Genomic DNA, 14,871 nt, shown 5'->3' with positions numbered 1-14,871 from the left:
GCAAAAACACCTTGGTAACGAAATGACACTTACCTGAACTGGCATCTTGACTTCAAAGCCATACTTTTTTGCATCTGTTTCCAAAATGATGCACCGTTCGCAAAACATTCCACGTAAGAAACCAGAAACTACCTTTAAAGTGGAGATTAGATACTTGACAAATGCTAAATACCACAGTCACAACTAACCTGCCTACTCTTACAGCTTCAAAGAATTCAATGACCCTTGAAGCGAGCATAGTCAAAAAAAAAAAATTTGAGTTCACTGAACCTAATACTAATCATCACAAGAAAATCGAGAACAAAACTTCTCTCAGTGTGTAGGAATCAGCTCTAGGGACTATTATTTGTAGTCGTATATTTTATTATATTACTTTTTTAAAAGTATGGCAGTTCCAGGCATTGATTGGAATTAAGAGACCTTAATTATTTTCCTTGGTGCTGACCAGATGCGGCAGTTGTTGTTGGAAAATTCAGATTTCAATCAGTCGGTAACATACGACATCACGATGGCAATAACAAGACATAATCCACGACACAAAGGGTTAACGTAGGCGTGCCGAACTTTCGCGAAAACAAACACATTCAAGCAAGAAAGTGTTAAATAGCGAAGATATCGAATAATAACGATACTGAAACACAAAAAAGAGAAGATATATAGACAGAAAAATAAAGAAATGTGGTGACTTTTGTAAGTGTTAGATGTGAAGGTGGGCGGTGAGTGAGATAGAGAGAGAGAGAGAAAGAAGAAAAAATACATTGAAGAGTAAGCAAAGCCTACACAGCAAAGCTCTGTCATTGTCTGGAAGCAGATTACAGTTATATTTGACATTTCACAACAGAAGTCGTATTGAAAAGTTTGTTGAAATACTGTTTTAGGCTGGGAATAATAATGATGTGCTAGGAAAAAGGTTAAGGTTCACGTGCATGCGCAGTAAGAAGGAGCTAAAAATAGAAGGGGGCGTTCATAAGACGGAATGGCGATGTCTGTGATGTTGGTCTGACATCTCTTTAAACTCACTGTAACAAAAGATGGAGAATTTGTGGAGATTTTCTAAGGGTTTTTTTTTGTTTGTTTGTTTGTTTATTTTTGTTTGTGAGTTAATGTTTATTTTCTTTTTAGAGATAAGGTTTGTTAAGACTCTCCTACTTCAACAGAGATGACTGATACACAGGTGAGTGGCTCAAACACTTTCGTTTTTCTGGGGAAACAGGTTTGGGGGATTGTGGTCTCCACATTCCCGTGTCCGAGGTTTTGCGAGAGACACAAGACACAAGAGAGGTGGGGACAGAGAGGTTAAGGCCCTCGGTTTGCATAGTTAAGTTTGTTCTTACTTCTTTTTCTTTCTTTGGCCATTTCAGATTTTTAAAAACTTTTTTAAACACAAAAATCTATAAAAGACAGATTAGACTGTGACAGCAACAATTGTATTCTTTCATAGGCAAGTCAGGCATTGTCTTAATAGTACACCAAGTCTTGCAATCATGTGTGTCTTCAGGATTTTTTTAAATATGTGTGCGCTCGTTTACTTCTTAGAAACAATTATTGCCCTCACCAAGTCTAAGAGATACCCGTTTTGCAAGTATTAGCAAATAGACCTGGAGAAGTGATGATGGTGAACACACAGAAACTTCTTGTCTGTATATGAGGGCCAAACGACGGCCTCCCCAGACTAACGATACAGACGAAAAATGTCTTTGAAACCAAAAGCTTCAGTGAAGGCATACTGCATACTACTGCTTACTGCAGAGTAAAACATGCAATAGTTACGGTTGATATAATTCTGATTATTTTCCCTTTTTCAAACATTATCTGGACAAACGGCACACACTGCACGTTGTTGGAACAGTAACTGAGTTAATTAAGTACCTAAAGAGTCGCGAATAAGACAAAGAAAAAAAAACAGAAACCCGAGGACAGCAACAGATTTCATACTCTGAGGTCATAGGTCATAGGTCTAGGGTCAAAAGAAGTGAAAAAGTAGCGGGACACTTACCCTGAAAATCGTACCCCGCGCGCCAGGGGGATACAAATCGCAGCCGACGACGAGATGCGCCTGGAGGCTGGCAGGGGTTGCGGACCTTGGTTCGAGTCCCGCGCCGTGGTTCCTCTGGCAATGGCACTCGCCGTCCAGCTGCGGGAAGCAAGGTAGAGAGCTGGGTGCCTCCGCTTGCCCGCCGCGAACGCAGTCCTGAAAAGTAATCCGCTTGAGCTTGGGGCTGTCCACTTGCACTCGCGCTAGCTCTGCGTTGGCGGAAGCTACAACCTCGTTGATAGACGACGAAGCAGAGGCGGTGGCGGCGGCAGCGGTGTGTCTGTGATGTGGGTGTTGGTGGTGGTGGTGGTAGTAGTCGTGGTGATGGTGGTTGAAATTTGGATGGTAGTTGCCGCTGGCGGTGGCTGTCGCATTAGAGAGGCCAGTCGATGCCACTGCCGCAGCAACGCCTGTCGTGGCAAGCGCGGTGCTGCTGTATTGCTGCTGCTGCAGCAGGTGTGGCTGCACGCTGCCCCGACGGGAGTAGTTCTCCTTCCAGGTGCCTTTCGTGCCGCTGTCCTTCTCCAGGTGAGGATAGGTAAACTTCGTCCTGCCGTCCCCGCCTTTTTGTCGCAGCGGCACGGGGGAGGGCGAGGGCGCGGGGTGGCCGCGGGGGCTGGCGGGCGTGCGTTGCAGCACGGTGGGGGCGGACTGTCGCCGCGGCCTGGCGTTACGAGCACGCACGCTATAGCGCCGGCGGTTTTTCAGCACCACGGTACTGGCGCGGGTCAGCATCAGCTTGGACATGGCGTGACGTCACGGCTCCTACCACCACCCTGCCAGAGTAAAGCAATGTCAGTAGGCGTGACGTCATAGTGGTACCTCTACCTACATATCCCACCGAGGGGCGTTGTCTATATGTCTTCTCCTAGTCGTCGTTGTGTGTGACATCACATTGACGATACCTACATCTCACTCTGTCGTACAAAGGGAAATGTCACTACACGTCACCCCACCTTTAGCGGGAAGTGACGTTGGTATTATTACACGTCATCGAGTGACGTATCACCAGTTAACAACAATATGTCCTACACATAGCAGCTGAAAAGTAACGGCTGAAGAGAATAAATGTTAAACATCCAGAGCTACACTGATTTGAAAAGTCAAAGATCGTAGATAAACGAAAACTCTCCTCCATGGAGTAAGTGACTGGAATGAATTGAGAACGTGCTGGGAGTGAGCTTATAGCCATTAAAATAAAATGGAAAAGAAATGAGTGAATACGATTCAGCCACACAATACTCTCCAAGACTTGCTTTACAATTGTTATGTGATTCTTTGGGGGTTCTCAGTACACCGATGACTTCACTTGGCAGAAGCTGAAAAGTGAAAATTTCAAGTAAAACAAAAATAAACAAGATCCCAAAACATGGATGTGTAAACAGATGAGCGCTGCTATGGCAGGTCCAACGGGGAGAGAGCCTCTCCACTTGAGTACAAATAGTCAAACGTCTAACATAGATGAGTAGACAAGCTCGAAAATTCCAAGATGTCTTAAACTAAGGTGGGAAGCAGAAGGGGCAATGGAGTCATGGGTTTGGAACCGGGAATACAGTGGGTGATTGAGTGAGTGAGAGTGAGGGAGGGAGGGTGAGTGAGTGAGGGAGTGAGGAATAGAAGGAAGGGAGGGTGAGTGAGTGGAAAAGTGAAATAGACCCATAGGTTTGGAATGGAGCAGGCTGTGTATGTGTGTGTGTGTGTGTGTGGGAATGAGACGTTTATCTTTATTTCCACAGCAGCAGCCAGTAAAGAGAGTCGGGTAGCGAGAGATGGTTTAATCAATAGCTGACGTAACGGCACAAATGTTGCCCTCGTCAAATTTTTCTGCGATTAGTCTGCCTTCTTGACATGTATTGATCTCTGAACGCTCACTTTAACAGCTTATATTTCCAGGACTTTTTAATCTCCACAATGTTTAGTGTTTTCCACGTCTTTCTGTTTTATCAGGGGTTGTGTCCGCGTGTACATGTGTAACAAGAGGCAGCGGGTGGCCTAGAAGCGCGCACTCTACCCGATACTATACCCGGGGTGGCACAGCGTACTTGCCACAGATGACTCAGCATTTGAGTTCTTATAGTATTGACAATGTCAAGGCAGTGAGGGAGAGACGAGCAACACCCTTACAAAAAGCTCTCCTGGAGAGAAGTAAGATCTCTAACTTTCCTTCATTACATTTGTATTTCACGAGACTACTTTCTGCTTGCTCATGTGTTTTTAAAAATGTGTGCTGGGGGAAGTTTAGTTACTGTTCAATATGTGCATCTCATTTTATTTTATATTATTTAATTTCTTTGTTTGGTGTGTGATTGTATCGTACTCTAGTCTAAACGATCGAAGACATGTCTTTCTGTGGAATTAACAATTCATGGAACGAAATCTTTCGCACGTGTTACTTTAAGTTTGCTTCTTTGTAAACTTAATTACATGCGTCTGCAGAGAAGGATAAATAACGCATTATCGAGCCCAGACATTTGACTGACCTTTTCTCACAGAATGTGTGCGACTGTATGCATGTGTATCTGTGTGTGCGTGCTTGTGTGTCTGTGTTGACACATGCATGTTGTGTATTTGACAACTCTGTGTGTGTGTGTGTGTGTTTGTGTGACTTATTTGGCAATATGTGTTTATACATGTCTTTACATTTTCAAGCAGCTGCCTCAGGAGGCTGGTATGCATCTCGTACAGGAAACATAAAACCAATGACTTCGTTCACGGTTGGCCCAGTTGTAAGACACCAGAATCCATCGCTGGCAACAGTTCAGAGAAGTAAGCTGGTCTGGTCTGACCACGTGACCTGGCACGACACCTTGAAGACTAACCTTCGCGGTACCTTGGATGGTCAAAGGAAGACCTGGGTTACGAACGGGAAGGAAACGACTGGTCGTCCTGTACAGGACCTGTTTATCATCTCCCCATGACATGTGTGAATAGAGGCCCTTGTCAACTCGTCGAGTTTATCCGGTATCAGTCAAGGGACAAATGATTGAATAAATCGACTAATTCATTAATTAATTAAGTTGATCATTTACATTTTTCATACTATTCATTTTGTCTCTTCAGAAAGTCAAATCCTGACGTCATGCTTGTATATAGATACGCCTAATTAACAAATGATCCCAGCGGAAGCTTTCGTAGTATGGAGGATTCTGGGCACAATTCCTGTTTCCTTGACCTCTTCCGGAGCATTGCGATGTTTGTAGGTGAATAAATCGAGAACAGAAGAAAGCTATCACCAAGAATGTAGAACATTGTTTGTTCTGCGCCTTACGCAATCTTTAAAAAGATGCGACATGCGACAAGGCTAAGAACAGCTGACAATGGCCAAAAAACATCCTTACAAGGCTAAGACATTTTTTGCTTTTTTTTTCCTGTTTGTTTTTGTTTTGGGGGATTTTTTTGCTTTTGTTTTATTTTTATTTTTTTTTTTTTTTTTGCATCGGGACGACTTCTCCTTCAAAGCGCCACGTAATCTTGCTAATGTAATATTGAAGCCTAATAGGCGAAAATGAACCGTAGATTTTTGGGGCTTTGGCAGAAATTATTTAAAGAGTAAAATGGGAATAATTGACGAGTGAGGATATTTAGCTGAGAGCTGACATGACTGGAACAGTTTTTCCCCCCATTATTAGGGATCAGCCTGTAATTACATCGTGGCCTCCTGCGTACGGATAGGTTATGCTTTCAATGCCATGTTTCACATCATAAGATGGAGTTTGTGAAGATTCCCTCTCTCACCCGCCAGAGTCAAATGACTCCATACGGACAATGTCGTCAGTCAAATTATCAATTTACCGTTGACTTCTTGCAACATCATCAAGCCTAAACTTATCAAACCTTTTACACACAAAGCAACAGTTGCAAAGTGAAAAATGTATCTTTAAAAAAAACCGGATGTTATCCTTGCAGATAAAGAATCGTTAGGGTAGCCGCCAGTTTAAAACTTTTAAAATAAACACAACAAATAACTGGAAATTCGAGTGCAAATATCTGACGCATTAACTTTTCAGTCATATAAGCACTCCATGGCGACTTGAAGACAACGAGGACAACGACGATGACGATGACGATGAGGACGATGATGATGATGATGATGCCGACTTCCCACACAGAACAGACGAGAAGCGTTAACAGTGCATGCTCCCCTACGACAATAACATTGGAAAATAGTCTTGGTCCATAAACTGGATGTGGACACAGGCCTGCTATTGTGAGTGAGGGTTGTGTGCTCTTGAAATGTTCAGGGAGCACGCACGCGCTTCTGCACGGACAATCCAGCACGCACACAGCAGAGTTGTGAGCCCTTTGATTTGCAGCTCCAACTTTGATGGAGCCCACCCTACTTCGTGTCCTACTGTCCTCACATCACCATCCCTCTCTCCATCTCTCTCGTCACATCGTTACCATACCCCCTTCTCTATCTCTTTCTTCTTTGTTTTGTTTTCCCTCTTAGCTTTCCATCCTTCTGACATTCTCTAAAGAATCCTTCTCTCGTATGATTGTGTTTGTGTGTGTGTGTGTGTGTTTTAATAGCTTTCTTGAGCAATGAAAAAAAAACCAATAAGCTTGTCTTTGTATTTCTGTTTCTAACGGTCATTAAGGCGAACAACAAATTTGTTTTGTTGTTTTATAAACTGGACTTGCAATATTCAAAACAAGGCTTAAAATAAAAAGCATAATCAAGACAAGTTGGCGGCAGTAAATAACCACAAATCCTTGTGTCGAGGTTTTTAAGCAGTTTGTAAAAGGAGGAATTTAAAATTGATTGGAATGCATTTCAGCCAGGTGTTAACTATAGAGTTACACATCCTGAAAACTTTTACACGACATCAGAGGTGAATTAATGGAGTATTCTGAAAGATGTTTTGTATCTGGTTCTAGAGCATTCAACATTTTTCTACGTGTTTATCACAAGATGCGAAACGTTGTTGATAGCAAAGAATGTTTGCGCTCATCCTCACTTAACGAGTTCGTTGCTTGCGACGGTTGTTGAGGTCAAAGGTCCATCTGCCGCTTGAGCTGGACTACTCGATGGCATAATGGTCCAGAAAACACCGTCATCTGATCCGACACCGCGCACGTCATGCACGAGCAATGACGCAAGCGCAAGTACAACGATGACGTCACCAACGTTTTGCCAGCAACAAAAGTGTTCAAGGGAGAAAAGTTTCTTAATCAGCGCTGGATGAACAGAAACGTCGGAAAATTAGCGACCAAGGGGGGACAACGCGATTGCCTGCTTTATCAGAGTTTATTACATCCTTTTTTTTTTTTAAAGCCGCCGTTAGAGAACTGAAAGTCTTTGGTGCCAAGAGCTCGGATTTCATCAACGACCTTCAGAAATGTAAGAGACACGTTTGCACTAGTAACACAATACCTGCCTACGTAATCAGTAAACATTTTATCTACAATACTAAAAAACGGATGCTGCAGGTGATCTCTCAGATTAAAACTGCTTTTCTCCGTCCTCTAGTCTTTATCTTCTGACCTAGGTTACAGAAAAGTGGTGGGAGGGGTAAAACGAAAATTGAGGAGATTAAAACGGACAACAACTGTGCTGAGAATAGAAAATGGAGGTGTAAACGAAAAAAAAAAATAATTTACTCAAAGCTGGGCAATCTTCTTTGATTGGTCTTTTTTTCTTTCTGCGTTCGTGGATATAACCACGTGATAATACCAGTTACACAAGGCACAGCTCGGCAAATCTGACACCTGACATAAATAAATCCTTATCTCGTTTCATTTACTGGGTGATTGATTGTGCAAGAAAGTTTTAAACACTTTTATAGAAAAACAGGAATTAATTCCTCTAATCTAATCTGATTGTTTTGCTTTTCGTTTTGTTTTGTAATTGATTTTTTTCTGTTTACTGTTGTCATGTACTTTTTACTAGCTAGGCACAGACAGCTTACTGAATGCTAAACAGCCAACAGGTGTTCATTCTTTTGTTTGCGTGTTTGACTGTGTGTTTGTGAGTCATTATTCAAGACGGCAACATCAGAGTGAAAAATAAACACCCCCATCTGTGGCATTTGTAAGGTCCAAAGACAAGAAAAACCTAAAAATGAAAACATAGAGGCGGGTGAAACGCAAGTCAAAGGAAGGAAAAACACTGTGTTGAGGACTTGACGAGCGCTGGAAGCTTCCTTACGATCCCAGACTCCCTCGAGGCCATGGGCATATGACATAAATAAGCACCGAAAGAAGAAAATCACTCTCGCAGAAGGCACTTCGCAGCGGAAATGTCAAGCAACAATGTCTTGTTAGCTGCTCAACACGACACACAAACAAAAGCTTGTTATTAGAGGACTATTTCCAGCGGAAGAAGAGGAACAAAACGACTCAACATGCGCACTGATTTCCAGATAATAAAAGGCTGGAAGATTCCACCTTGTAATTCAGTGAGCTTTGGATTTTTTGTTTCTTTTTGGGCCTGGTCACCTGCGGCGGTCTGAGGTCAATTAGTGTAAGATGGGGCGGGGGAGAGGTAGACTGTCGTGACAGGGTGGGTACAAGGGTGTTCTTTTAGTAATCTTAGGCTATGTCGAATGTTGACACGCATGTTCTGTGTCAGTATGAGAGAGGCAAGGAGCGTGAGAGTAGGTGGGTGGATGGATAGGTGAATAAAGGAAAAGATAGTATTTATCTTGTGTAACTTTGACCAAAGCTTCTATTTATCCAGCGAATAACACGCGCTTAATAAATTTCATCAACAAAACCAATACAATTTTCTCTTACAATAAATACAGCGAGAATGGGGAAGCTGGGAGAGAAAGAGAGAAAAATGATGAAAGAAAGACAAGAACAGAACCAGAGGGGAGGCAGAGACTAGAAAGAAGATTGAAGAAATGAGCGATATGCCGATATCCCACATTAGCTTGACATTAAGTATGTGGTTTAAAACAAATAATATCAACTAATATCTCCTCGCCAAAGTCTCAACAACAGATGGGAGGACCATGCAGCCAAGCACCAAAGGCGCCGTAACTCGTGGGTCAGGTAACGGCCATGGCGTCATTCGTTGTCAAGGAAGACTACTCATTTTGCTGTAAAAATGGAGACTACTCTGATCATTTTGGGTACATATTCTGGATTGTATAGCACTGTTACTCTATAGTATTGTATCATTGTAACACTGTAACATATGGACAGAGAGGCCAGGTAAGAAGAGGAGTGTACGAGTCTTTAAAAAAATGTTAACAAAAGCATTGAAAAGTATTTGTTTACGCAGCAATGATAGACAAAAAAAGCTTCAGCGGGTCAACAACACATGAGGATAAAACAGTAATGAGAAAACGCTATTGAAAACAGTTGTCAAGAAAGGAAAAGTCCATGGAAATAACTTCCAATGACTAGAGATGGAGAAAAAATCTCAGTGACTGAGAAAATTTGTTTAAATAATTTAAAATGACTAATTTGTGATATAGACAACAAGCACAGTAACCTTCTGACCTAAAGCTATAAAACAACAAGAAAACAAGAAATAAATAATAAAAGAGATCAAAGGAAATAACCTTTCACACAATAAAAAATATAGCACCTAGACCACATTGAAAGGGAGGAAAAGCTTTCATCACAGAGAGTGGCTGACAGACGCGAGGTACACGAACGCTGTCAGCGTGTATTGGTCTTCAGCCACCAACTCAGGGGAATCTGACAGACAAGGGGAGGATATGATGGCGGAGAAGGGGGCGCTGTCCATCAGGGATGACCATTCTTGTCATCTAGGACTGTTGTTGACCATTTGGAGTAGTTCGTGCAGGGAACCCTTCGTGACCATCACCTGTCTATCTCTATCTGCGTGGCACGCTTTGCAGACGACATTAATGTTATTCCGGCCACCAACAAGGCCTCACCACCGGGCTCTCAGACACACCAGGAATGGAGACCAGGGCTGACAAGAGCAAGGCCATGATCAACACCCAATCTACAGCACAGCAGAAATCAATCCATGCAAATACAAGTTGAAAAAGTCAACAGCTCTAAGTGTTTGAGTCCCATTTTGTCTAAAGATAGTAGCTTCATTGCAGAAATACGAACCAGAATGGTAATGGCAAGTATAAACATTTATTGGCAACCAGTAAATACAAACCAGTCGAGGCATATCTTTTGCAGTATGGGCTGGACACTAACGTGGGGATAGAGTTAGGAGACACGAGCATTCGGAGCAAATAAAACTGCTGAGAACTACATACCCCTGACACCAGACCAGCACTTGTCTATAGAGCACAGTCTCTTCCCTGAGGGACCCCCTAGAAGCCCTTCTGGCATCAGTAAAACGGTTCAGACTGGAGTGGTTGGACCACGTGATCAGTAGTTCAGGATGTCTGAGACCTTCCTTCAGGGTGTCCTTGATGGAAGCCTACGTCGAGCTCGGCTAATGAACCTTAGGATTAGAGAGACCTGTATACTTTTTACCTACTTTCTGCCGCCTGTCAAAGGCCAAAGGTCACAGGAGAGACAGACAGAGAGAGGGGAAACTCTTGTCAGCCACTGACTCCTTTCCTTCTTGTCAATGATAAATCGGACTGAGGGACTAAAGTGAACTGCTTCCAGTACCTACCAACCTCTGAGGCAGCGTTACCTACATTTTCTGTCCAGCACTTTCAAGTTCTGATCATAAAGTTTAGTTGCAATGTACCACGGCCTTTTGCTTTGTTTCAGTTAGCGACATCGCACTCCTACAACATGACCATTCAGAGAATTATAATATCAAACAAGCTGTTGTGAGTTCACCAACAAAATTAAATTATGAAACTGTGTGCACAAGAAGAAATATAAATCATTAATCATTCCCAGAATATATTTATGTGTGTTCTGTTTAATAGAGGTTATCGAGAAAGAAAGAAAAGAATTAAAGACCTCAACCCCCTCACTTCCACCCCACCGCCGCCCACACACCCGAGCAAGAAAGAAAAAGTTTGATTATACAAAATTTTGTTTTCGTGTTTACTTTGCTGAATTCAATTACACGATAATAACAAAATTATTTTAAATCACCTTCTTGACACCGTAGCGCTATCTGGTGTTGACAGTTTGCACCACTTTTTAGTGCCCAAACTCTACAGACTCTTTTGTTCCTAGCGACGAGAGAGCTAGCGTCTAAAGGGAAGTAAGCCTGGACGATCGTGCCAGGAGTGAATCACGTTACCTGCCACTGACTCACAGCGACGGCAATTGTACAAAAAGAGGATTTTGTGTCGAAAAGCAGAACTTTTTGTTAGACAAACAAATAAGATTCTTGTTTTCTACATGCCAACAAAACCCAAAAATAACATGAAAGAAAAGGAACCAGACAACCGTTTGATTGATCAACACGACCGAAATTTTTTTTGTACGTAGTACTTCCTTTTTTAATATATTAATTTTTAAATGTAGTTAGATAAATTGTTTACAGTATTATTATATTACATCATTTGTATAATTTTTCTATAATATGCCTTGCAGCGACAGATTATAAAAGAGCAGAGGAGCTACAGATATGAACAGTTTTGTCACAAGAGATTTAAAAAGCCACCATTTCTTGACAAACAGTTTTCGAAAGCTGCCCAGGATGTCACGCTTGACCCTGCAGGTCACAAAGTTCAGCTAGGCACGCTGGGAGCTCCCCGCCGAGGCCCCTGTCAATAGAGGTTTAGTATCGGCGACTGGTCTCCAGCATTTAATTGTCAAATGCAGACAGACGAGGCATCGATCTGCGTCAAGGGGCCTGTAAGCGAGCTCCTTCACTCTGCCACTCTCGTCGTCTTGTGATCGAGGAGCCGTCAAAGGTCCCTCCCGATCGGCTCTTGATAAAGTGGGTCATCGATATTTTCAATTCGTGGCCCGTTTGGCCGACAGGGCTGGCGACCGTAGGAACTCGACAGAGCGTGGAAAACGTCCATCTCGAGACGAGTAAGTTGTATACTGGGACCAGTGCTGTTACATTGCTCTTGTATTGTAAAAAGTAACAACAAACACGTTGTTTATTTTATTTATTTATTTTTTACAGCCTTACTCCTTATTGTTAGATATCCTCAAGAAATTGTATTTTCTCTCTCTCTCTCTTCCTCTCTCTCTCTCTTCCTCTCTCTCTCTCTCTTCCTCTCTCCCAACATACGAGGGACGCAAGGATAAACAATATACTAACGATGGAAGGATAAATAAACAAATCATAAACAAAGAAATAACAAAGAGGAACCAAGTTACAAGAACTGAAAAGTACCGTTTCTTCAGAGGAAGACAAGTAGGGAAGAGCAATAAGCGGAAAAAGGAGGAGAGAAAAAGGAGTAAAATTGTGTTAAGAGTAATCCTCACGGAAGAAGTGCGTTTTCAGCGCACATTTAAAAGATTAATGGTGGGTAGGTGGCCTGTAGGGAAGGGGAAAGAGTGTTAATGTTTTGCTGTGGCCATATGTTGTTGTTTTGGTGACAGGAACAGTTAGGAGACGGCCATCAGACCGAGAGCGGAGTTGTCTGGCTGGGATGTAGGGGAAGAGAAGTTTAGAGAAATAATCAGGGCAGGAGACTGCAAGGAAAAAAAATAAACCACAGCAGGGACAGTTTGTACTGGATGCGACAATGGATGGGTGGCTAGGGTAGAAAACGAAGGAGAGGAATGGTGTGGTCCCGTTTCCTTGCTCTAAGCACCAGAAGGGCATCACAGTTCTGTACTTTCTGGAGTTTGTGAATGAGGCATGAGGGGCATTAACGTTGGCATAAACATTAATTTTCCATAATAATGATAATAACAGCATAATGTGTAAATTGCACTTTAAAGTAATGATGAGAGCTCAATGCGCTGTACAAGAAAGGAAACAGTCGAACGACAGGCGGCCATACAAGATACAAAAATGTAAGCAAACAGATGAGACTGGTGGCAAGCGTGAATAAAATGGATGGATGAACATAAAGAAGAGAGTAGTGAGCAGATTATGATTAGCCTGATTATAAAATTTTTCTTCTCTATCTCTGTGCCATTTTTTTTCTCTCTTTCTTTCATTCACATTCCTCTTTCCCTAGCCGTTTCTCTAACGGCTATTTAAATCGGAAATTTTCTCTAATAGCTATTTAAATCGGGAAGCCTATTTTTTTAATTTTAATGCTAGCTTACTTTTTTTTCGCCTCATCGAAAAGACGTTTCTTAGATGGAAAGGGCAGATAATCGAATTATCAGGAACACATCTAACCGATGATCCAATTAACAAACTACTCGGAACATACTTCTGAAAGATATACTCCTTCTTAGTACTTTAGTTGTTAGATGAAAAGCGTTAATATAAACACTTACTTGCCTAAAAGTTAACATTAAACATTTACTTTTCCTATCGTTAACACGTGGACAACCAATGTAGACGGAAACTGATAAACAGTCGCGGTGTCCCCATGGCACGGTACTACAAGCTGTACACTGTAAGGTCATAGGTCGAAATCGCTGAAAATGTCTTTAATTTCCATCCAGGAATCTCGGCTTGACGAGGGAGACTACTTTGGTGTGCGTGCCTGCTTTGCGACAGAAATGCTATTGGTTAATACGTTAGATACCCCGCGGTTACCTTGTCTCCACGCTAGCGTGCAGCAGACGATAAATGGCCCCCAGACATTTACACGTGTGATTTTCTCGGTAGTGCCAAAACTAAATCAGTATTTTTTTCTCTCTCTCACCCTCTCTCTCTCTCGTGCCTCATGCTGCGTTTATACCTTCTTTCTGGACATAAAAGTGTCAGAAAATTTCTCTAACTTATGTTACGGACTTCTTTTATTTATGGATAAGGACGCATGGGTCATCTTGCAGCCTGGCTCTGGCTCTTCTTTACCTCTTATTTTAGTGTCGCACGAAGTTTTGTTACCTTTACATTCGCGATTCAATTTCCGTTTATGCATAGCTAAAAAAAGGTGACAATCAAGGTGCGTAAAAGTTCTCTAAGTTCCTCTATAAAAGTTCCTAAAGTTATGCCCACTCCACAGTTTTAGTATCATTATGCAACCTACTTAATAAAATTTATAAATAAAATTTGTGTTTCACATAAAAGGTTTTAATTGCAAAATGTGTTAACTTTTGTTTTAACCACATGTACCTTCAATGAGTTGTGAAAAATAAATTGGACAATTACACTGACAAGTATTTATCTGAAACCACATCACAGCACGAAGAAATCAAAGCAAAACTCACTTAGCTCTAGCATGTTTGCAGCATCCTCTGGCTATAAGCCCCACGTGACCCTGTAGAAGTCGGGCTTGCCATCGACGTCATCACGGACACACGCAAAGGGAGACAACTCACTCGCGCGAGGTTGTCTGTGTGTGTGCGAGGGGCGCACGGGGCATCTTAACACAATCTTAAAGAAGCGACCCTACCCCCCGAAATATTATCAAAAAGTTACTTTCATCCATTTTTCAGTTACTTACAGCACGCCAATAGTGTCTTGGCGACCGGAAGTGGCCAGGAGTTCTGCAAGATCGACCACGGCAATACAAGTCGCCCGTCCTTGTCATAAGCCTGCGGCTAACCGCGATATCGTTGGCACCCAGGTGACTGCAATCAGTCATGCCCCGCGTGCAGGCTTAACGGCGGTCCTCTAAGAACTCTTTTTTTATTTCTTTCTCTCTCTCTCCTTCTTTTTCGCAGAGTTGCCTCATCTACTCCAGAGTCATTTGGTTCCCACTGGCAGCGACGCCTTGCGGATGAGATGAAACCGAAAGAATGGAGTCCCTGCAGCGCACACACACACACATAGGCTTCAGGCTTCTTGTGTAGACAGACGTGTGGAATTAGACAGTGTAGACACTGCTCACGACCCTTGTACTTGACATCACAGCACAACTTTCTTGTGAAACTTTATGGACGTACAAAGCGTAAAA

At 42.4% G+C, this 14,871-nt stretch overlaps 1 protein-coding gene across 2 annotated transcripts in view; it reads right to left on the bottom strand.

Moving 5' to 3' along the window:
* Positions 1-14,871, bottom strand: part of LOC112559906 — a 134,972-nt gene that overhangs the window by 102,315 nt on the left and 17,786 nt on the right. Inside the window, exon 2 of one of the 2 annotated variants that reach the window (XM_025231389.1) lies at positions 1,997-2,811. In XM_025231389.1, coding sequence (XP_025087174.1) covers positions 1,997-2,782 — 786 coding nt within the window. In that variant the 5' untranslated portion in view covers positions 2,783-2,811. Of the gene's footprint in view, positions 1-1,996; positions 2,869-14,871 lie in introns of those variants that run through there. The other variant, XM_025231388.1, reaches the window with a different exon arrangement.

The sequence above is a fragment of the Pomacea canaliculata genome, linkage group LG3 (genome assembly GCF_003073045.1).
Source record: "Pomacea canaliculata isolate SZHN2017 linkage group LG3, ASM307304v1, whole genome shotgun sequence".
In the NCBI taxonomy this organism is placed as follows: Eukaryota; Metazoa; Mollusca; class Gastropoda; order Architaenioglossa; family Ampullariidae; genus Pomacea; species Pomacea canaliculata.
This window is presented reverse-complemented; position numbering and strand designations above follow the sequence as displayed.